The sequence below is a fragment of the Hylobates moloch genome, unplaced genomic scaffold, assembly GCF_009828535.3.
Source record: "Hylobates moloch isolate HMO894 unplaced genomic scaffold, HMol_V3 SCAFFOLD_22, whole genome shotgun sequence".
Taxonomy (NCBI): Eukaryota; Metazoa; Chordata; class Mammalia; order Primates; family Hylobatidae; genus Hylobates; species Hylobates moloch.
This window is the reverse complement of record NW_026652297.1, coordinates 47,566,518-47,590,765: the sequence shown is the minus strand read 5'-3', so window position 1 is coordinate 47,590,765 and position 24,248 is coordinate 47,566,518. Positions and strand designations below refer to the sequence as shown.

At 39.1% G+C, this 24,248-nt stretch overlaps 1 protein-coding gene across 4 annotated transcripts in view; it reads right to left on the bottom strand.

Annotated features, from left to right (window-relative positions):
• Positions 1-24,248, bottom strand: part of HOOK3 (hook microtubule tethering protein 3) — a 137,562-nt gene that overhangs the window by 68,200 nt on the left and 45,114 nt on the right. For all 4 annotated transcript variants that reach the window (XR_009211716.1, XM_058433737.1, XM_058433738.1 and 1 more), the window contains exons 5-8: positions 19,838-19,970; positions 12,810-12,877; positions 6,128-6,190; positions 3,980-4,063 (exon numbers count right to left, since the gene is read on the bottom strand). Coding sequence is in view for 3 of the 4 variants with exons in the window: in XM_058433737.1 (XP_058289720.1) it covers positions 3,980-4,063; positions 6,128-6,190; positions 12,810-12,877; positions 19,838-19,970 (348 nt within the window). In the remaining variant the exon portion in view is untranslated. The remainder of the gene's footprint in view (positions 1-3,979; positions 4,064-6,127; positions 6,191-12,809; positions 12,878-19,837; positions 19,971-24,248) is intronic.

Sequence of the window (24,248 nt, the reverse complement as noted above, 5' to 3'; positions counted from 1 at the left end):
CATGACACTCAAAAGAAATGCTCACTGGAGCCATTTCAGCTTTTGGATTTTTGGATTTAGGATGCTCAACCAGTAAGTATATAATGCAAATATCCCCAAATCCAAAAATATCCCGAATTTCAGATATGGAATACTCAACCTGTATAAAAGAATACTACTCAGCAATAAAAAGGAATTAACAATTTACAGCTACAACATAGATGAATCTCAAAATAATGTAAGAAGTCAGACAAAAGGCCGGGCACGGTAGCTCATGCCTGTAATCCCAGCACTTTGGGAGGCCGAGGTGGTGGATCACCTGAGGTCAGGAGTTCGAGACCAGCCTGGCCAACATGGTGAAACCCCATCTCTACTAAAAATACAAAAATTAGCCAGGCGTGGTGGCAAACGCCTGTAATCCCAGCTACTCAGGAGGCTGAGGCAAGAGAATCGCTTGAACCTGGGAGGCAGAGGTTGCAGTGAGCTAAGATCGTGCCATTGCACTCCAGCCTGGGGCACAAGAGGGAGACTTTGTCTCAAAAAAAAGGAAGTCAGACCAAAAAAAGTCAATATATATGGCAGAACTCCTTTTCACATAGACAAAAAGAATCTAATTTTCAAAACATAAACATGGCTGGCATGGTGGCTCATGCCTGTAATCTTAGCACTTTGGGAAACTGAGGGAGGAGGATTATTTGAGCTAGGAGTTGGAGAACAGCCTGGGCAACACAGTGAGACCCTGTCTCCACAAAAAATAAAAAATTAGCTGGGTGTGGTGGTGAATGCCTGTGGTCCCCACTACTTGGGAGGCTGAGGCAGGAGGATTGCTCAAGTCCAAGAGGTCGAGGCTGCAGTGAGCCATGATCACACCACTGCACTCCATCCTGGATGACAAAGCAAGACTCTGTTTCAAAAAAAAAAAAAAAAAACACAGGCCAGGTGCAGTGGGTCACGCCTTTAATCCAAGCACTTTGGGAGGCCAAGTTGGTAGGACTGCTTGGGGCCAGGAGTTTGAGACCAGCCTGGGTAACATAACAAGACCCCATTTCTACCAAAAAAAAAAAAAGAAAGAAAGAAAATTTTAGCCAAGCCTAGTGGTAGGCGCCTGTGGCCCCAGCTATTTGGAAGGCTGAGGTGAGAAGATCACTCAAACCCAGGAAGTTGACTGCAGCAAGCTGTGATCATGCCACTGCACTTCAGCCTAAATGACACAGCATGACCCTGTCTCAAAAAACAAAACGATAAACCAGATGAGGTGGCTCACACCTGTAATCCCAGCACTTTGGGAGACGGAGGTGGGCAGATCACTGGAGCTCAGGTGTTTAAGATCAGCCTGGGCAATATGGCGAAACCCCAACTCTACAAAACATAAAAAAATTAGCTGGGCGTGGTGGCGTGTGCTTACAGTCCCTGCTACTCAGGAGGCTGAGGTGGGAGGATTGCTTTAGCCCAGGAGGCGGCGGTTGCAGTGAGCCAAGATTGCACCACTGCACTCCAGCCTGGGTGACAGAGTGAGACCCTGTCTCAAAAAACAAAACATAAACATGATTATTTAAGAAAATAACAAAGCAAAGGGGCTTATAACGAAAAGCTACAGTTTCCTATGGAGTTTTCCCACTCTCCAGAGAATAGTTTTTACGGTGCCTAATTTTATTGCTTTTGGTTGTCACTTTACATATCTAAATAATGTTACACAATTATTTCTTGACTTATCAACCTCAGACACTATCTAGTGACTCTCTCCTCTGATATGTTTGATTATAGCAACTTGTGCCATTCCTTCCTACCATAAATATAGTTAATCACTGTTCTCACTTCCTTCACTGATCACCTCTGCAACTTTAAACTACTTATTGATTCATTTCACTCAGTCACCCACCCACTCATTCCTCACTCACCTACTATGTGCTAGGTATGGTTGCAGTTTTCTAAGTGCAAGGGATACAGTGATGAAAAAAGGGAAGTTCTTACTCATGTGTTATATATTCAAAACAAACTATAAGTAAAAACAAATCATTGCACAAGAAAGTAAATTAATAAATACATGTAAAAACCAGAATATGAAGTGCTATGCAGAGTGATATGGTTTGGATATTTATCCCCTCCAAATCTCATGTTGAAATGTAGTCCCAAATGTTGGAGTTGGGGCCTGGTGGGAGGTGTTTGGATCACAGCACTGGATCACTCATGGATGGCTTGGTAGTGTCCTCATAAGTGAGGGAATTCTTGCAAGACCTGGTTGTTTAAAAGTGTATGGCACCTTTCCACCCCTTGCTCCTACTCTTGCCATGTGACACAGCTGCTTCCCCTTTGCCTTCTGCCATGATTGGAAGCTTCCTGAGGCTCTCACCAGAAGCAGATGCTGGAGCCATTCTGGAAAGCCTGCAGAACCGTGAGCCAATTAAACATCTTTTTTCTTTACAAATTACCCAGCCTTGGGTATTTCTTTATAACAATACAAAAACAGCCTAGTACACAGAGGGTTAAAATAAGAACAACAAAAAAGACTGGGTGATTATTTGGGATTACTCAACCATGGAAGGCCTTCCTGAAGAGACCTACTTCAGTGCCTGATGCATCTCAGTGCCTGACATTTTATGACAAATAAATCAGGTGATTTTTGAGCTGAGGTTGAATGACAAGGAGCAGCCAGCCATGTAATGATTGTCTCCCTGTAGAAGTGGTTCTAGATGCCCTGCTTGGTTAAGATGAAAGCCATCATTTCTGGCTCTCCCTTTCCTTCATCAGTCCTGTTTTACTTCTCAAACTCTATCACTGGCATCTTAACTTTTACAATGATGTTTCCCTATAGGACAATTCTAAATGTTGAAAACCAGTAAGGTTTACATTAAAGATTACATGCTTATGACTGTGTTGCTGTTTTCTCCACAGCAAAACATGCTGTAGGGCTACCTCTTCTCTTCTCATAACCTCTCTGCAACACTATCATTCATTTTGCAATCTGTCCATACGTGGGATTGGCAAACTGTTCTGGTGTAAAGGACCATATTGTAAATGTTTTAGGCAAGTACTCCACTCTGTCACTGAAGCCTGAAAGCAGCCACAGACAATACATAAAGGAGCCATGATAAAATTGTATTTGTAAAAACAGAAAGCAAGCCATAGTTTGCCAATCCCGGTATATAAATTTAATTTTATATTACTAAAGATACTTATATTCTGCTTATAAAAATAATGAAATCTTATTAGTATAACTCTTAGCATTTGTACATAAATTCTAAAATCTGAAATGCAATTAATAGCACTTACATTACAACTTTGTAAATATTATTTCCTAGATAACCCAACAAGTGTGATGTGATTACTTTCTGCATCCAATGCAATGACCAACTCATATGCCTTTCAAAGCAAAATGCCTCTTCTATTACAAAGTATTATGAACTCTACATATGCATAACCCAGTTTTAACAAGTACCAAAACATAGCCAACTATGTCTCCCATGTATGTCTCCCTCTTTAGTCAAAGTAAATTCCAGACAAATAATCTTATTTTTGTCTGTTATTTGTGAAAGGTATTCTCAACTTTACCTTTAATTATGCTCTTGAATTTTTTTTTTTTTTTTTTTTTTTTTTTTCAGATGTAGTCTTGCTCTGTCACCCAGGCTGGAGTGCAATGGCGCAATCTCAGCTCACTGTAACCTCTGCCTCCCAGGTTCAAGCAATTCTCCTGCCTCAGCCTCCCAAGTAGCTGGGATTACAGGTGCCCACCATCACATCTGGCTAATTTTTTGTATTTTAGTAGAGATGGGGTTTCACCATGTTGGCCAGGCTGGTCTCAAATTCTTGAGCTCAAGTGACCCGCCCCTGTCAGCCTCCCGAAGTGCTGGGATTACAGGTGTGAGCCACTGCGCCCAGCCATTTTTTCCCTAAAAAAGAGTTGCGTTATAGTTAAGATATACTGTATGGCAGTCCACAGCACCTTTGGTGGTACTTACAGTGGTATGTTTCAAAGAGGTGGTACACAGAACAAATCTCTTACCTGCATATCCAGTTCATGGCATCTTTGAGCAATTTCTTCCTTTGCTGACAAAGCTTCATTTAGTTCCTCTGTAGTTTTCTTCAGCTGGTTAGAAACAAAGAGATAAACATTTTAATATGAAGTGGTAACAATTAATAATTCATATATTCAACACAGAATTAAAACATTTCCCCCCTTTCTTTCCTAAAGAGCAAAGGGTGCAAGAGGAAATCAAGAATCCTGTGGAAGAGTACAAAGACAGCATTTTTAACTTTAAATTAATTTCTTTTACTCTAAGTCTTGTTTTTTCCATCCTTTGAATTTGGCTCTTTCCCCATATCAAGTTTTCTTATGCATCTTTTTTGATCTAGACTACCTGGTTCTTGGTAAGGATAATTCTTTAATAACTGAGAAATTTTACCTTCATAAAATATGTATGTGCTAGAGGAATAGGGATTTTAATTGTTAAAATATGCAGCTAGAACATTTCAACACAAGTGTTTTAGTCATATTAAAACCTCATGCTGGGGGGTGGGGGAAGGAGAGTCATATTAAAACCTTATGGTAAGGCAAGGGGAGGGATACCATTAGGACAAATACCTAATGAGCGTGGGCCTTAAAACCTAGATGATGGGTTGATAGGTACAGCAAACCACCATGGCACATGTATACCTATGTAACAAATCTGCACATTCTGCATAGGTATCTCGGAAGTTAAAAAAAAAAAAAAAACCTATCAAAAACTGTTGTGAAAATAGTTAGAATATGATGAAAATTTTGCATCTCCTGAGATTAAGAAAACAAAAATATTACTGAAGGAAAAAACCTTATGTTAATTTGTACAGCACCATTAAAAAATTTGTTTACTCTCAACATAAACCAAACATTCCTGAGTTGTATCTCATTACTATATAAACTCTATATTAGCAAAGTATGAAAAAAAATTGATTAAAAGAAAATTTTATTGTCTCTTCATTTCATGTGACCAAACCTCTGTGTGGTAGATTAAAAAAAAATTAAAGCTTGGGTTAAAATTGCAACATGTCCAAAGATTTTCCTGCAAAACATTTAGAAACCACGAGGAGGAAGTGAAAGAAGACAAAGAATACAAAGATTTCTATTCATGTATTGCATGAGATGTACAAAATAGCTTGAACACAGAACCTGACAGTGTAATTAACATTTCATTAAGAAGCGATATTTAGGCCGGGCACGGTGGCTCACATCTGTAACCCCAGCACTTTGGGAGGCCAAGGCTGGCGGATCACAAGGTCAGGAGATCGAGACCATCCTGGCTAACATGGTGAAACCCCGTCTCTACTAAAAATACAAAAAAAAATTAGCTGGGCATGGTGGCAGGCGCCTGTAGTCCCAGCTACTTGGGAGGCTGAGGCAGCAGAATGGTGAGAACCCAGGAGGTGAAGCTTGCAGTGAGCCGAGATTGCACCACTGCACTCCAGCCTGGGCGATAGACCAAGACTCCATCTCAAACAAACAAACAAAAAAAAAAAAAAAAAAAAGGAAGCAATATTTAAAAGTACAAAGTAACTTTTCTGTTAAAATCACAAAAATACATTGCAGGATTCCTTTAAAAATACAGTAGTTCTTTAGAGCATTTAATTATTCACTACTTCACAGAAATGAGGGGTGGGATCGAGAAGACATCTTCAACTGACAAAAGGAAATAATAAGTATCTTTTGCATTATATACAGACCATAAAAATAAATTCATATCATTTTCCAGGAATTTGACATGTCATTTTATATTTCATTTTACGAGAAAATGACATGAACTTATTCTTATGATTCATATAATCATAAGCTGTAACATCTATTGTGTTAAATGTGGCACACTGATATCACTAACAGAAAAATAAAAATTCATGACTAGAAAACAGGAGTCACAATAAACTAAAAAAATTAACCTATTTCAAAGTAGGTTATGCAACAGCATTTTAATTGCAAACGCATTTTATTACAAATTATAAACTTAATTATAAATGTGTAAATTCCATTAGTAAAAAAGCTTATGTTCTTAAAATTTTAGGTAAAATATAAAGAATTAAACCAATATAATCCAAAAGCAATTTTAACCCATTCTTCTCATTAACATCTGAAGCTTATCCTTTTCAACCTTTTCATGAATAAAAACAATGTATAATTATATACCTGACGATCAAGGTCAACATAGGCATCATTTCCAGCAGAGACAGGAGATTCCTTACTCATCAGCTGAAATCAAGATTTAAATGATTATAACTATGAGGCAAAAAAGACATTCTACATAAAATACTTAACGTAAGAAAATGAATACCCAGCCACTACAGAAATATAAAAATTAAAATGAAAACACACATGTAAAACACTTTACATTAAAGCTTCTGAGTCTGGAACTTTTTTTGTCCCCACTCCAGAATAATGCCTTCATTTAAAATTAGAGGGCTGGGTGGGCATGGTGGCTCACGCCTGTAATCCCTGCACTTTGGGAGGCCGAGGCGGGCGGATCATGAGGTTAGGAGTTCAAGACCAGCCTGACCAACATGGTAAAACCCGTCTCTACTAAAAATACAAAAATTAGCTGGGTGTGGTGGCTGGCGCCTGCCTGTAATCCAGCTACTCAGGAGGCTGAGGCAGTAGAATCGCTTGAACCTGGGAGGCGGAGGTTGCAGTGAGCCGAGATGGCGCCACTGCACTCCAGCCTGAGCAACAGGGTGAGACTCCTCTCAAAAAACAAAAATAAATAAATAAAATAAACAAATAAATACATAAATAAAATTAGAGGGCTGTCAGCACCATAACACAGGGCAAGAGAAAAAAAAGTAAATAAAATAATAAATTGAATTAGAGGTCTAAATTCTGATGCTCATTTTCACCGCAAGCCTAGTAATAAGAATCTAGTATTACTTATTCTTATCACAAAAATGACAAATCATTAAAATTAAAATGTGGCTACATACTTAACAATAGTGGCTTCTCACTAAAAATAGCAATACTATTTATTTCTAAAGAATAAATGTGGACAACATCAGTATTAGCGAAAATTACTGGCTAATGTTTAATGATAACACACACATACACACACTGATGCCCGAACCCTTATGTTGCAAAGAGAGAAGATCCGGAGATCTTCTGGATCTCTGAGGAGAAGGGAACAGAATTCTGGTTATGACAACTATCAGAGAGAGACTCAAATGGCCCCAGTCTTCTATTGCTTCCTTCTTATATTCTGTTTTAAAGACAAAAGGGAGAGGGACAATCAGTAATGTGGGGATGTATAACTAGGTGTGGTGGTACGCGTCCTTTAGTTCCAGCTACTAGGGAGGCTGGGGTGGATGGAATGCTTGAGCCCAGGAGTTGGAGAATATTGTGATCACACCTGTGAATAGCCACTGCACTCTAGCCTGGGCGATGTAACAAGACCACATCTCTTAAAAGAAAAACAGGCATAGGGATGTACTGTTGAGATCTTGTGATTCTAGCAACAACTCTCAATAAAAATCTAGGTATCCTACTCTGAGCACAACCATCTCTCATCGTAGGCCTCTCATTAAATTTTATCTGTTCCTCAACATCAGGAAGACTTCTGGGCCCCATCCCTCTGTACTTTCTCCTTGTCTTTCAGTCTTAGCCCACCGTTTCACTTTCTTCCTCACTTAGCTCAGACTTGATAGTGAACGCAGTTGATCTTGCCTGCCTAAAGTTTACTCCTGTTTCTTCTGCTAACATTGTCTACCATTGTCCCCTCCCTAATTTCGATTCCTAGGTTCATTTGCTTAATCAATTTTTTTCTCTAGATTTCATGTCTTTCTATGACTTTTGTCAATATTCTATACTCTCCTCTTACCTCATTTTTTCTTACTGGCAAAATCTCAATCCAAGATTAATCCTATATGCTAACTGCCTATATGCTACCTATACCCTGACTGCTAAAGTCATCCCACAGTACAGATGGGGAACTAGTTCTAGGACTCAGGGATATACCAACATGCACACACACTCAAGTCCCACAGGTGGCCCCGCAGAACCTCCCTATGTGAAAAGTTGGTCTCTGCACATGTGAGTTTCACATCCTGCAAAGACTGTATATTCCATCTGTGTTTGGTTGTAAAAAAAAAAAAAAAAAAAAAAAACTGCACAAAAGTAGACCTGTGCAATCCAAACCTGCATAAAAGTAGACCTGTGTTGTTTAAGAGTCAACTGTATTGAGAGGGTAAAAAAAAATTAAAAACCACAAAACTGGTGTCACTATTAATAAAGTTTCCAATCTCAACTGGGCCTTCAGTGCTACTCAAAAAGCATAGCTGTTTTCCCCAGCCAGCAGCCTCATTTTCATCAGAGATTATTCCACACTGTTTCTGCTTCTCAAACCTCACCAACTCACCCACACTCATCATCAGACTATCTTGCCTTCAGATAAGAATTTCCCATACCCTAATTTACAAACTTAGTGACAGGCATGCCCACCCCTTCCTTTCTTCATTTCTGTTACAACACAAGGGCTCTTCTTCTCACCCAAGGCTAATCCCCAACTGTGCTTTCAACTCCATCTCTTCCAGCATCTCCTGTGAGACTTATGCTTTGTGAGGCAAGAGACCATGTCTATCTTTTTCATGGTTGTATCCCTAGTGCTGACTACAGTGCTTGGTACATACTGGGTACTCAATAAGTATTTGCTAAATGAATATGCAAATAATAGACATATTAAAAATCTAATTTGGATTCTCTTTTACATACAACTTTATATCTTATTCTGGTCATCTGACATTTAAAATTTTTTCCTTCTGTCCTAAGATGCCCTTTTACACTTTTTTATCAACTAAGTAATATTCCATCATATGGACGTACCACAATTTAAACACTAGCTTACTAATGGATATACCTTGTTTTCACACTTCTGTTAATATAAAATAGTCTGATAAACATTGTTGTGTCCAGTCTTGGTCTGAGTTTTTAAATAATTCCTTGCGATAGGTTCATAGAAAGTCACTTGGTCACAGATTTAATTTAAAAAACATTCCTGGTTATAGATATACCACCTGTTATTATAGAAAAATTTAAAAATATAGAAAAGGGTAAAGAAAATTCAGCTATTTGGAGAGTTAACATTAAGTAAGTTTATTTGTTTTCCCTCATCTTAATTTTTATTTTTAACAGAAATGGGATCATATTGTTCACATGCTTTCTATCTACCTTTTTAAACCTGATACAAGCTTTCCCTTATGTCATTAAATATTTTTCAAAGATATGCTTCAATGCCTAGGTAATACGCCAGTATACTGGTACACCATAATTTATTTATCCATTGCCCTACCGCTGGGTAGTTATTTCTAATGCTTCAGTACTAGGAAATAATACTGAAGCACACTATATTGAGGGATACAGCACAATGGTTGTAGGTATGGGCTCTGCACTCTTAGACCTGAGTGCTATCTTGGTCACTACTTCCCATGTGAACCTAAGCAAGTTACTCAAACTCTCTGTTTCTTTTTATAAAATGAAGACAATAATATACACCTCACAGGATTGTACTGAATTTTCCTTTATACTGTGATAAATATACATAACAAAAATTGCCATTTTAACCACTTTAAGTATAAATTCAGAGGCATTAATTGCAAGTGTACAGAAATTTAAATGGAATTTGTTAACAAATGGAAATTGCTTAGTCACAGCCCAATCTAGTATATAGGAGATGCTAGATAAATGCTTGTTATGACTACTATTATGTATCTTTGTATTTTACTTTTTTTTTTTTTTTTTTCTGAGATGGAGTCTCGCACTATCACCCAGGCTGGAGTGCAGTGGCACAATCTCGGCTCACTATAACCTCCGCCTCCCGGGTTCAAGCGATTCTCCTGCCTCAGCCACCCAAGTAGCTGGGATTACAGGTACGTGCCACCACGCCCGGCTAATATTTGTATTTTGAGTAGAGACAGGGTTTCACTGTGTTGGTTGGGCTGGTCTTGAACTCCTGACCTCGTGATCCACCCACCTCAACCTCCCAATGTGCTGGGATTACAGGCGTGAGCCACCACGCCTGGCCATATTTTACATTTTTTTTTAAGGATAAATTCCTAAAAGTGGAATTACAGGATCCACTACACTAAGGCAGAACGGTTGGCGGTCCTCTTATTCTTTTCCCTGCTCTTGCTTAGTAACAGAAGCCTGGAATTTTGGTTGGGTCCATGACTATTTAGAATAAGGACCCCCCTTTCCCAGACTCCTCCACGTGGCTAGGTGGATATCTGGCTAACAGGAGTGAGAATTCCTGCAAATTTACTTGCAGGAGGTGGATAACTCTTTCCTCAATCCTTTCTGCTGGCTAGAAATATAAACGTGAAAGCCAGCACTGAACCACTAGCTGGGAATCATGTATTAAGAACAGCACAGCAGCAAGATGGAAGAAAGCTGGGTTCCTGATGACTATAGAGCCTCCACACCAACCTAGGACCACTTGAGAGCAAATTAAACTCATATCCTGCTTGGGTAACTGTAGTTTTGGTATTTTAACATGACCAATCTAATCTTATATGATATAAAAGGGGATAACATTTTTAAAAGATATACCAGTGTGCATTCCTGCCATTAGTGCTGACTGCTAAACCAATGCACTCTTTAGAAGCTTTGCTGGGTAATAAAGAATTTCCCTAGAGATAGGAGTTGTCTTTGCTATTCACAGTGGGCCCTTAGATAGTTTAAGCTAAGGAGATGACTCCAGATGGGAGCTGGCCACTCCAGAAAGACCATCATGTGATTAGAAGGTTGGGGCTTTGTTATCGGCCTGACCTCTGGGAAACAAAGGAGGCTGAAAATTGATTTGGACATCATGGTCACTGATTCAATCAAACATACCCATATAATGAAACCCCAGTAAAGAATCTGGATATAAAGGCTCAGGTAAGCTTCTCTGGTTGGCAATACTCTACATATTGCTACCATGGGGCGGGGACAAAACAAACTACATTTGGGACCTTCCCTGACCTCACCCTATGCATTTTTTGGTTTAACAGAAACTTAACAATCCAGAAATGCATTTAATTTGATTTGTATCCATTTGCTGAAATAAAGCTGTTATCATTCCTGACTTCTGTGAGTTGTTCTAGTAAATTACAGAATGTGTGGGGATAGTGGGAATCCTTGAATTTGTAGGCAGTTGGTCAGATGACAGGGTGGCCTGGAGACCCCTGAGCCTGGAGCTGGTGTCTGAACTGTGGGCAGTCTGTGGAGAGTGATACCTTTAAATCTGTGAAGTTTGGCCCAACTTTGGGTAGTTGGGGTCAGAAGTCATTGCAAGATTTTTTAAGCACAATTTCATCTTAATTTGCATTTAATTGAATATTTTTCATGTTTTTCTTTTGTATTTTTCTTTTTTTGAGACGGAGTCTCGCTGTCGCCACGCTGGAGTACAGTGGTGCGATCTCAGCTCACTCCAACCTCTGCCTCCTAGGTTCAAGTGATTTTCCTGCCTCAGCCTCCCGAGAAGCTGGGACTACAGGCATGTGCCACCACGCCTGGATAATTTTTGTATTTTTAGTACAGACGAAGTTTCACCATGTTGGCCAGGAATGGTCTCAATCTCTTGACCTTGTGATACGCCCGTCTTGGCCTCCCAAACTGCTGGGATTACAGGTGTGAGGCCACCGCACTCGGCCTGTCTTCTGTATTTTTCTATGTTAGGTGCATATTCATGTCCTGCATATAGTTTCCTATTTCTCTTAAGGGTTTCTTCCACTGCTTTTATGATTAAAAACATTCTCACATCCTGAACTTGACCGGCTATTAGTCTCTGTTTTATTTTTACTTTTACAGTTTTATGTTTTACATTTAAAACGTAAATATTCATCTAGAAATTGCTTTGGGAATGGCTGGAGGTGAAGATCTATTTTCTGCCAAACAGGAAACCACCAGTTAAGTGTGAGGAAGACTGCTGGTTTAAGATAGATATTATTTGGCCAGGCGCCGTGGCTCACGCCTATAATCCTAGCACTTTGGGAGGCTGGGGAGGGCAGATCACCTGAGGTTCAGGAGTTCGAGACCAGCCTGACCAATACGGTGAAACCCCGTCTCTATTAAAAATACAAAAACTAGCCAGGCGTGGTGGCATGTGCCTATAGTCCCAGCTACTGAGGAGGCTGAGACAGGAGAACTGCTTGAACCTGGGTGGCGGAAGTTGCGGTGAGCCAAGATCACACCATTGCACTCCAGCCTGGACGACAGAGTGAGACTCGGTCCAACAAATAAATAAATAAATAATAGATATTATTTATTATTAGCTTTAGAAATTAGTCTGCTATTACTATTTCATTAAGGGCACTTTAAAAAATTAGGAATAGTTGGCCGGGCATGGTGGCTCACGCCTGTAATCCCAGCACTTTGGGAGGCCAAGGCGGGCAGATCATGAGGTCAGGAGATCGAGACCATTCTGGCTAACAAAGTGAAACCCCATCTTTACTAAAAATACAAAAAATCAGCTGGGTGTGGTGGCACATACCTGTAGTCCCAGCTACTCGGGAGGCTGAAGCAGGAGAATCACTTGAACCCAGGAGGCGGAAGTTGCAGTGAGCCCAGATCGCACCACTGCACTCTAGCCTGGGTGACAGAGCGAGACTCCGTCTCAAAAAAAAAAAAAAATTTAGGAATAGTTATATCTATACCTGCAAAATAAATGTTTAAGATTTAAATAAAATTGGAAAATTTAAATGAGTATGATTTTTTAGAATAAAACCAAGAAAAGTTATATCATAAATGCAAAGTAAAAACTCTTTAAAAATGAGGAGAATCTCTTTTAAAATTTTCTACTTGTATTATTCATACTCATGTTTACTCCTTTAATCATGAAGCTCCAACATACCTCTTGAATGGCTGTCATGACAACATGTTGAACAGATTCCTCCATCATCATAATGGCTTGGATGTACTCTGAAAACAAGAACAATCTGGAATGTCACTGTTCAAGTTAAAGATGGTCAAGGGAATCAAGGCTCATACTTCATAAATTCTTATAAGTCGTTTCCCTGTGTTTTGATTCCTCCTAGGAATCCCACATATACCATTAAATGTATTGGTAAAGTCCGAAAATCACACTATTTATCTTTCCTTAAGATCTTTTCTTTCCTTTTCAACATTCCTTCTAAAGTTGAGGCTACAGCTACAGGTCACGAGAATGGAATATTGGCATGAGTATGTGCCAATGTAAAACGATCAAATGGTAAAGCCTGAAATCAGGATGGAAAAATCTCTGTATTACTTTTTTCTAAAATCTAAAAATTATCTTTCACATTACTCTTTGCTACACAGTTAAAAGAAAACTTTGAACTCTGTGCTTTATTTTTATGTGACATAAACGTGCTGCATTATTCTGCCTTAATATTTCCTTTTTTTTTTTAAGATGGAGTCTCACTCTGTCTCCAGGCTGGAGTGCAGTGGCACCATCTCGCCTCACTGCAACCTCTGCCTCCCCGGGTTCACGCGATTCTCCTGCCTCAGCCTCCCGAGTAGCTGGGACTACAGGCGTGCGCCACCATGCCCAACTAATTTTTGTATTTTAGTAGAGACCAGGTTTCACCATGTTGGCCAGGATGGTCTCGATTTCTTGACCTCGTGATCCGCCTGCCTCGGCCTCCCAAAGTGCTGGGATTACAGGCGTGAGCCACCACGCCCAGCTTGCCTTAATATTTTCTTCTACAGTAAACAAAGAAAATGAAACTGAGAGCTGCTTAGGACAAAGAATTGAGACGAATTTAAGATACAAATTGATACCATAGTTAAACAAATATTGTATAATCCCAGGCTTTAAAATAATTATTGACTGGTCTAAGGGTAGTGAGTTATCACAACTGACTGTTCACAGTTACAGATGGAACTCCTTGTTCTACTACTTCCCCCTTCTCACTAAGGCACTTGACCGGTCAAACACAAAAAATAAAATGATTCACACCTTCAATAAGCTAAAGCAGCAAACTCCATCAATCTCATCCTCACCAATGCCAAAAAGTAGAAAGATCTCTTTCTTATTAGTAATGACAAACTTGAAAATAATTTCTTGCCTTTGCAATAAGAAACACGTAAAAGAGTAAAGTAATTAGGAAATTTTAGGCTCAACCTACCTCTCCAACCCCATGCATCCAAACAACATGTACAATAAAAATCTCACTCCTTGAGGCAGTATATGAAGGGGTCTTACCATGAAACTGTCAAAGTACTCTTTTGACAAGAGATTCACGTATTTGAAATGACAACTATAATTGTCTACCCAACAGAGGATTTAAAATAAATGAGGTATTTTTACAATACTATTAAATTATGACTTCTGGTTAATGCTAAAGCTTTAGTTTATCAGAAACATGTTTTTAAGGAAGTATTGTCCTAAGGCTACTTGTACCCAATCAATTGTTTGTTTACAAGTACAAATATACATAACACAACTAAATCATAGGCATTGTTCTTAGGCCAATAGGAATATCATAACTTAATCACTATTTAGTCAAAAAAGAATTCCTTTAGTCTGAGCTCAATTTTTGGTTTTGTTTTCTTAATGAGAATCACCCTATGAGTGTTGGAATACAAAAAGGGAGCTTTTAGATGTTCTGTTCAAAAGTATCGAACACAGAATTTAAAGGCTATGGAGAAACCAGCATAGGTAGGATGACTAAACAGCTCTAAAAGTAAGACTGTGAACATGGAAGAGAAGAAGCAGTGGCACTGATAATGGGAAAGGAGAATTTAATGACAGCCTATTGAAAGTGAAGGAAATAACAGTGGACTCGAGGAGTGAGGGGTTAGTAGGTGTGAGAGGGGAAGCGTTAGTTAAGAAGCGGTGTTGCCACGTCAAGGCCCTTCCCCGCGAACACCGTAAAATGCTAAATGATAAAATGATGATGAGAACTAAATTACTGTACAGTTTTTTAAACAAAAAAATTTATGAATCTTTAAAAGTCCAAAATACAAATGATATGCTATTACTGGGTGTGTGTCTATGAGGCAATGCTGGAGAATGAGGTTTGCTATGTGAGGTAGCTTATCCTGAAGCCTTCACTGTCTAAAATTCACAGCATAGTTTATCACAGGGAGTATTAAGTTTAAATTAAATGTGGAAGAAACATGAGTTTTTGTCCTTGTCTAGCCTCTCACAGGTAGGAAGTATTGGGCAAGTCACATAACACTTACAAGTCCCAGCTTCCTAGTCTGTAAAAAGCATTTTTTGGTACCAGAGAGAAGGGAAATAATAAATAATTATTATTAGTGTGTCTTCTACTACTAATCTTTGTTTTTTCAAATTTACCACCATTTGATTTGCCCCCAATTTAAGAAGATAGCCAAGATAAATGTGCACTGAGTCAACATCCCTAGCAGATGCTCCTCACTTCTTCTAATTAGGAAACACATTTAAACATATGCCCCTTTTAATCTGTACACTGCTTTATGGAGTACAAAGCACACACACACACACACACACAGACACAGACACACACACACAATTTCATTCACTCCTCATGACAACCAGCTTTTACATCCTTATTTTGCAGACAAGGACACAGGCTAAGTATCTCATCCCAAGCCAGTCAGGCAGTAAACAGCAGAACTGCTTTAGTGAGTTTTACGTTATATACCATAAATATGCAGTGACAGCTAATATTTAACCACTCAGACACTCATGTACTTGATTCTTAGCACTCTACTATGTTCTGAGAGCAGAGGATGTCCTAAATCTAGACAAATGAGATGTTAAAATTTTGTTCAGTAAGTTTCCATCATTTATACAATTTTGGGGGGAAACTCAATCTAGGTGTTTCTACAGAACATTCGGTCTGAGTGAGAACTTCAATAAATATTATAATTGACTATCTTCTTTCCCATAGGAATATGCATATAGGTAACATCTTTGTCTTCCTAGTCCTATTCTGTAGTAAATATAATTAGCTGACTCTCAACAGTTATGCACTTCCAAAGACCCCTACATATTAAGGAGAATTCCAGAAGTCAATGAATTTCCTAAAAGGATACATAAGAAGTTATTATTTGATATCAATCAACTTCAATTAAATAATTTCTATTTTCCACCTTAAAATCAAAGCATCTACTCAAAAGATTTAATGTCTCAAATCTTAGATATACCAATCTCCTAATCTTTGACAGAACCCTTGTTAGACACTCCAGGAATATACATAGATCACAACTGCAGAAAATTCCATATTTGATTCTTGAGCTAAACTGAATAAGCAAACTAAAATTTACCTATAAGAAAATGGTGGCCGGGCGCTGTGGCTCATGCCTGTAATCCCAGTGCTTTGGGAGGCCAAGGCAGGAGGATCATGAGGTCAGGAGTTCGAGACCAGCTTGACCAACATGGTGAAACCCCATCTCTACTAAAAATACAAAAATTAGCGGGGCGTGGTGGCACGTGCACTTGTAATCCCAGCTACTCAGGAGGCTGAAGCAGGAGAATTGCTTGAACCTGGGAGGCAGAGGTTGCAATGAGCTGAGATCACACCACTGCACTCCAGCCTGGGTGACAGAACGAGACTCTGTCCCCCCCCAAAAAAAAAAAAAAAAAAAAAAGAAAGAGAGAAAATGGTATGATAAAATAGGAATGGGGCTGGAGAGAAATACATTGTTTTAAAAAATACCGAATTGGAGACCAATAAAATTAGTCATAACTTCAAGAAAATAATGCTGTCTATTATTAAACTTACCATGGAACACCAAAAAAGTACAAACAACAAGTTAATAGAAATCTGTTTTGCACTACAAGGGGTAAGTGGTGGGGAAACAAGAAAAAAACCTTTGGGCTTAAAAAAAAAATCCATCGTCTTCAACATAAGTAATAGTAACATACTGTGCTGTCATCACTTATAATAGCCCCTGTCTCCTGCCTAATTTTCCTTCATCCTTTTCTCACTACACTCCAATTATAGTGTGGTGGGTTTTTTAATTCCTCAGAGATAACCTAGGTCTTTCCTACATTCAGCTTCTACTATTTACATTACTCTTAATCCACTGTCTTCCATAGCTTTGCTTAAATGACTTCCCTGACCGCAAACCCAGGCTGTCCCCCTTTAAGCTGTAGCTGCGGAACACTCACCTCTGCGCTCATCATACGGGTATCTGTGGCATTATTTAATGTCCTTCCACTCAAGTTCCTTGAGGGCAGGCACTTGTCTGTTCTAACACTGTGTTCCTAGCCCCTAATGTAATGTATAAGTTCAATATTTATGAAATAAATTTAATATAGAAGAGAAAATGAATTTAAGGTAAAATTTATCTGCTTTATTGCACAATAAATTTGAACTGCAGCTTTTAGAAAACAAGTGATTTCTATGCAAATCAGTCGTTGTCAATAGAGGAAAAAAGCTATTTAAGATTAGATAAGCACTTTGGAAGAACTATAAAAAAGATATTAATTATATTATTATCTATATATCAAAGCTAGTCTTCAAGTAACTTCAACAAAGTTCAAATCTGTCAACTTGGACTTGCTGTACACATAAAAGTACACTTAACTAACAAAAACTGTAAATTACAAGTTAACTTACTGAGAATAGCCTTCTCTAATTCTGTGTTAGTAGTTTTACTATTTACATTCCACTTATTGATAAAATAAATATAATCATTGAACACCACCTAATGACATTTAAAAAATTGTGGCTACCTTAAAGTTCACAAAAGCACACGATAAAATAATTGAATGAAAATGTTTTAAAATACTAATATATAGGCTGAGGTGGTGGCTCATGCCTGTAATCCTAGCACTTTGGGAAGCCAAGGCGGGTGGATCACTTGAGGTCAGGAGTTTGAGACCAGCCTGACCAACATGATGAAACCCTGTCTCTACTAAAAACACAGAGCATTAGCCAGGCGTGGTGGTGCACATCTGTAATCCCAGCTACTCAAGAGGCTGAGGCAGGAGAATCGCTTGAACCCAGGAGGCAGAAGTTGCAGTGAGCTGAGATCATACCACTGCACTCCAGCCTGGGCAACAGAGCAAGACTCCATCTCGAGAAAATAAAATAAAATAGAATAAAATAAAATAAAATACTACATGTAAAACTTATAATGTTTTCACATTTCCTAGTAGTAACTAATGTTCTGTGAACCACTACTATGTGCAAGACACTGTACTGGTCTATATACATGATCTCATTTAGTTTCCACAATAACCTTAGGAGGTAGACTATAATGAATCTCTATTTTACTAAAAAACTAAAATACAGAGGTTAAGTATCTATTCAATGTCCTTGAGATTGTCTGCGAGAGGTGGAAAGGAGTTGAAATTCACGGGGTGAGGCACACTGCAGCTCATGCTCTTAATCTCATATTTCAATGTAATAATAATGATAGAATATATTGGGTTATTTCAGCTCTGGGAGCTTAAAATGGGATATTTTAGATTGCAATACAAAGGACATGGGAAAAAATGAAAGTTTTCAGATTTACACGCTTAGCGAGAAATTTTTCTAGCAGTGATAGACACCATTAATTTATTTTATTATTATTTTTTTCTGAGAAAAAGTCTTGATCTATCGCCCAGGCTAGAGTGCAGTGGCGCAATCTTGGCTCACTGCAACCTCCGCCTCCTGGATTCAAGTGATTCTCCTGCCTCAGCCTCACAAGTAGCTAGGATTACAGGTGCCCACCACCGCGCCTGGCTAATTTTTGTATTTTTAGTACAGATGGGGTTTCACCATCTTGGCCAGGCTGGTCTCAAACTCCTGACTTCGTGATCCACCTGCCTCAGCCTCCCAAAGTGCTGGGATTACAGGTGTGAGCCACTGCGCCCAGCCCCATTAATTTTACAAGCCTGTTTATCGATGTGAAAATTAATCCCAAGGTTTTCCAGGTTTTTCAATGTTTTCTTGCCAGAGTATGTTACTACAAACTATCCTGTGGCATTTTTCTCTTTTTTTGAGACAGGGTCTTGCTCTGTCGCCCAGGCTGGAGTGTGGTGATGCGATCTTGGCTCATTGCAACCTCCGCCTCCCAGGTTCAAGTGATTCTCATGCCTCAGACACCTGAGTAGCTGGGATTACAGGAGTCTGCCTCCACACTCAGCTAATTTTTTTTTTTTTTCTAGTAGAGATGTGGTTTCACCATATTGGTCAGGCTGGTCTCCAACTCCTGGCCTCAAGTGATCCGCCCACCGTGGCCTCCCAAAGTGCTGGGATTACAGGCAGGAGCCACCGTACCCAGCCTCCTGTGGTATTTCTAAGAGTTTTACAATTATTTAAAAATAAATGAAACAATATTGATATATGTAATACTATACTTTCCTTTAAAAGATAGTCAAGGCACCATCTAAAATTTAAGTCGGAGTAATTTCTCAAGGAAAAGTATCTGCCAGATTTTGGGGTAGGAAACCCAATTCAAAATTTCTTTTTATTATTTAAACATTGCATATAATGATACGCTTCCCTCTCTTTTTCCCCACAGTAGAGGCAAACTTGCAAATGTTTTCCAAATACAATATGCCTAAAAAAAGAAAAAGGAAAAGGAAAAGCTGAAAGCATCTGTTATAGATATTTGTCGGGAAGGCAGACCTGAATATCTATTAAACTGCTGTATGTCTCTGCTCATTTTTTCCAGATTAGGTAGATGTTGTCAAATTAACAGCAAATTTCACTGCATTCAGTGTAGTTATCTACCCAAGGAATTATGTGGTATTGCACAAAAGAAAAAATATCACCCCAATCAAATTTATTTTAACGTGCAAAATTCATTTAGGCTTAAAAACAAATTACTAGTAAAACTGTAGAAAATGGCATTCTTTGCGGGTGGCCTTAAACAGATGTTACTGTTGGTACTGGTGATTTATATATAAAATATAAAATATACATTACTTCCCTTCATTATTTTAAATGCAAACACTAACTTGAAACAAATTACCTTGCTTCTGTTCACAGTTCACAGCACAGCCTAAGATGAGCTGAAGCATCCTTCCAAGCTCTGCTGCATCAGAATGCTCCCCAATAAGGTTCACATCAGGAAGGGTAAAGTCATTAATTTGCTGTCCTAAAATCTGAATGGAGATAAAAGGATTATAATTGCATTTACATTTATATGACCAAAAAAAAGAAAAAAACTTGATCGAGGTTAGTTTGTTATTACCAGAAACTCATTGCCAAGGACAGAGTGATTATGTTCCATTTCACTCCCAATTTCTATTTTTACCTCCCATACCTAAATTATAACTATCTTGAGTCACAGCAACTTAGTCCCTACTCTGGTATGTGGCATGTACATCGAGCAAAAAAAACAAAAAACAAAAAAACAAACAAACAAAAAAAACCCTGAGTACTCCAAGAAGAAATGGGTGTATACTCTTTGAAGAAGCAGAACTAAAAAGATTATGAACTAGGGGGCACCAGAAAGAGCTGAGATTAAATATAAATTCATGTCCCCAACAGTACGATTCTCACTAGCCACCTTCACTCCATTTGATTCCCAAAACACTGGCAGCAAAATACCTACATCAGGAAGGAGCATGAAGGATTTCTTTACACGGAAATTGACTGTTCCCACATGCAATGATTCATATGCAGACAAATGGGCAGGTCTCTGCCTGACAATCCTACAGTGAAATGTACCACTCAAAAAGCACCCCCAACTCAGATTCCAATCAGCTTTTGATAGTGGTTTACTTTTAAATGTCAACAAACAACCAAGGACCATTAAAACATTTGAGAAGTCTCCAACATTAAAAATAGGCAAAAACAATGAAAGCAAACTCAGAAAAAAGCAAATAATGAAGCAAATGAAAGAAAATAAAATTTTAAACATCCTATAACTAGATGTACATACAGGTGGTAAAACTATCAACACAAACAAGAAAATAATTATTTAAAAAGCTGGGAATCATGGTTTTCCCTGGATAGGAGGTGAGGAAAGAGGTTGTGATCAAGAAGGTAAACACAAGCCCTGGTAGGTGCTGGTGACATTCAACCAACCTATGGTTGTTCACTTCACAATTACCTTTAAAATGTACATATACATATGGTATGCTTTTCTGAATGTACGTTTATTCTACAATGAAAAAGTAATGTGGGTTTTGGAGGAGCGGGACTGGTATTTTACTTTTTATTTTTTTGAGATGGAGTTTCGCTCTTGTTGCCCAGGTTGGAGTGCAATGGCATGATCTCGGCTCACTGCAAACTCCCAAGTTCAAGCGATTCTCCTGCCTCAGCCTCTCAAGTAGCTGGGATTACAGCCATGTGCCACCACACCCAGCTAATTTTGTATTTTTAGTAGAGACAGGATTTCCCCATGTTGGTCAGGCTGGTCTCAAACTCCTGACCTCAAGTAATCCAACTGCCTGGCCTCCGAAAGTGCTGAGATTACAGGTGTGAGCCACCGTACTTGGCCAAGGGATTGGTATTTTAGATGGATGGTCAAAGAAGCCCTCTACGCTAAGTTAAAAACTGAGCAGAATCCTGGAATGAAGAGGTAGACCATACAGTCATAGGTGGGGAGATACAACACAGAGGTTACCATGGGCAAAGTCGTGAGGGAGGGGTGCACTTGATAAACTCCAAGAACAGCAGGGTCAGTGTGGCTGGGGAAGGAGTGGAAGACAAGGTCCAGGGGTCAGGATGGGGGAGGCATGTCACTTAGGTCCTCATAAGTTATGTCAAAGATGTGAGTTTTATTCTAAATAATAAGGAAAACAAATTGAATTAAATGAATAGAAATATACCACCAACCAGATAAAATTAAATTTTTCTCCTTGAATAGGAAAATCAATTCCTGGAAGGATATAAAAGAAAATACTGGCCAGACACAGTGGCTCATGCCTTTTTTTTTTTTTTTTTTTTTTTTTGAGACAGAGTCTCCCTCTGTCGCCCAGGCTGGAGTGCAGTGGCGCGATCTTGGCTCACTGCAACCTCTGCCTCCCAGGTTCACACCATTCTCGTGCCTCAGCCTCCCGAGTAGCTGGGACTACAAGCGCCCACCATCACACCCACCTAATTTCTTTATGTATTTTTAGTAGAGATGGGGTTTCACCGTGTTAGCCAGGATGATCTAGATATCCTGACCTCATGATCTGCCTGCCTCAGCCTCCCAAAGTGCTGGGATTACAGGTGTGAGCCACCGTGCCCAGCCAGCTCACGCCTTTAATCCCAGCACTTCGGGAGGCCGAAGCAGGCGGATCACCTGAGGTCAGAAGTTTGAGACCAGCCTGACCAATATGGTAAAATCTCATCTCTACTAAAAATACAAAAATGAGTTGGGTGTGGTGGCAGGCGACTGTGGTCCCAGCTACTTGGGAGGCCAAGACAGGAGAATTGCTTGAACCTGGGAGGCGGAGGTTGCCAGTGAGCCGAGATCGTGCCACTGCACTCACTCCGGCCTGGGTGACAGAGCGAGACTCCGTCTCAAAAATAAGTAAATAAATACATAAATAAATAAAATAAACAAAATGAAAAGACCAAACCTATGTTTGATTGGCGTACCTGAAACTGACAGGGAGAATGGAACCAAGTTGGAAAATGCTCTGCAGGGTATTATCTAGGAAAATTTCCCCAACCTAGCAAAACAGGCCAATGTTCAAATTCAGGAAATCCAGAGAACACCACAAAGATATTCCTCAAGAAGAGCAACCCCAAGACACATAATCGTCAGATTCACCAAGGTTGAAATGAAGAAAAAAATATTAAGGGCATCCAGAGAGAAAGGTCGGGTTGCCCATAAAGGGAAGCCCGTCAGACTAGCAGCAGATCTCTCTTCAGAAACCTGACAAGCTAGAAGAGAGTGGGGGCCAATATTCAACATTCCTAAAGAAAAGCATTTTCAACCCAGAATTTCATACCCAGCCAAACTAAGCTTCATAAGCGAAGGAGAAATAAAATCCTTTACAGACAAGCAAATGCTGAGAGATTTTGTCACCACCAGGCCTGCCTTACAAGAGCTCCTGAAGGAAGCACTAAATACGGCAAGGAAAAACTGGTACCAGCCGCTGCAAAAACATACCAAATTGTAAAGACCATCAACACTATGAAGAAACTGCATCAACTAATAGGCAAAATAACCACTAGCATCATAATGATAGGATCAAATTCACACGTAACAATATTAACCTTAAATGTAAATGGGCTAAATGCCCCAATTTAAAGGCACAGACTAGCAAATTGGATGAAGAGTCAAGACCCATCAATGTGCTGTATTCAGGAAACTCACCTCACATGCAAAGACACACATAGGCTCAAAATAAAGGGATGCAGGAAGATTTACTAAGCAAATGGAAAGCAAAAAAAACAAACAAAAAAAAGCAGGGGTTGCAATACTAGTCTCTGATAAAACAGACTTTAAACCACCAAAGATCAAAAGAGACAAAGAATGCCATTACATAATGGTAAAGGGATCAATTCAACAAGAAGAGCTAGCTATCCTAAATATATATGCACCCAATACAGGAGCACCCAGATTCATGAAGCAAGTCCTTAGAGATCTACAAAGAGACTTAGACTCCCACACAACAATAGTGGGAGACTTTAACACCCCACTGTCAATATTAGATCAACGAGACAAAAAATTAACAAGGATATTCAGGACTTGAACTCAGCTCTGGACCAAGCAGACCTAATAGACATCTACAGAACTCTCCATCCCGTATCAACAGAATATACATTCTTCTCAGCACCACATCGCACTTATTCTAAAATTGACCACATAATTGGAAGTAAAACACTCCTCAGTAAATGCAAAAGAACAGAAATCATAACAGTTTCTCAGACCACAGTGCAATCAGATTAGAACTGAGGATTAAGAAACTCATTCAAAACCGCACAACTACATGGAAACTGAACAACCTGCTCCTGAATGACTACTGGGTACGTAACGAAATTCAGGCAGAAATAAGTAAGTTCTTTGAAACAAATGAGAACAAAGACACAATGTACCAGAATCTCTGGGACATAGCTAAAGCAGTGTTTAGAGGGAAATTTATAGCACTAAATGCCCATATGAGAAAGCAGGAAAGATCTGAAATCGACACCCTAACATCACAATAAAAAGAACTAGAGAAGCAAGAGCAAACAAATTCAAAAGCTAGCAGAAGACAAGAAATAACTAAGATCAGAGCAGAACTGAAAGAGACAGAGACACAAAAAACCCTTAAAAAAAAAAAAATCAATGAATCCAGGAGCTGGGTTTTTTTAAAAGATTAACAAAATAGACCACTAGCCAGACTAATAAGAAGAAAAGAGAGAAGAATCAAATAGACACAATAAAAAATGATAAATAGGATATCACCACTGATCCCACAGAAATACAAACTACCATCAGAGAATACTGTAAACAC